Source organism: Myotis brandtii, unplaced genomic scaffold, assembly GCF_000412655.1.
Source record: "Myotis brandtii unplaced genomic scaffold, ASM41265v1 scaffold1057, whole genome shotgun sequence".
NCBI classification, from domain to species: Eukaryota; Metazoa; Chordata; class Mammalia; order Chiroptera; family Vespertilionidae; genus Myotis; species Myotis brandtii.
In genome coordinates this window covers 443097-443441 of record NW_005353568.1, presented here as the reverse complement: position 1 = coordinate 443441, position 345 = coordinate 443097, and the positions used below count along the sequence as shown (strand labels likewise).

General features: G+C 67.8%; 1 protein-coding gene across 1 annotated transcript in view; it reads right to left on the bottom strand.

The window, feature by feature from the left end:
- Window positions 1-345, bottom strand: part of JAG2 (jagged 2) — a 4927-nt gene that overhangs the window by 4214 nt on the left and 368 nt on the right. Inside the window, exon 2 of the mRNA XM_005856950.2 lies at window positions 248-314. Coding sequence (XP_005857012.1) covers window positions 248-314 — 67 coding nt within the window. The remainder of the gene's footprint in view (window positions 1-247; window positions 315-345) is intronic.

The following is a 345-nucleotide window of genomic DNA, read 5'->3' as shown; positions in this document are numbered from 1 at the left end:
CCCTGCCACGCTGTCCCTGCCACACTGTCCCTGCCACGCTGTCCCTGCCACACTGTCCCTGCCACGCTGTCCCTGTGGGCCCTCCACACCCCAGGCTCTGAGGACAGCGTCTCCCCTGCACTGTCAGCTGCCCAGGGGCAGGGCCCACATCCAGATGCTCAGCACGGCCCTGCGCACAGTAGGCGCCCCCCACCCTCTGCTGAGGCAGGAGTGCGAATCCTGACGGGGTGAAGGGGCAGGTCGGCACTCACCTGCACTCCCCGGGCACGGAGCAGCCCCCGTGGAGCAGGTTGCAGCCTTGTTTACACACGGCTGCAACAGAAAGGGCAGAGAGCCTGTGGCAGC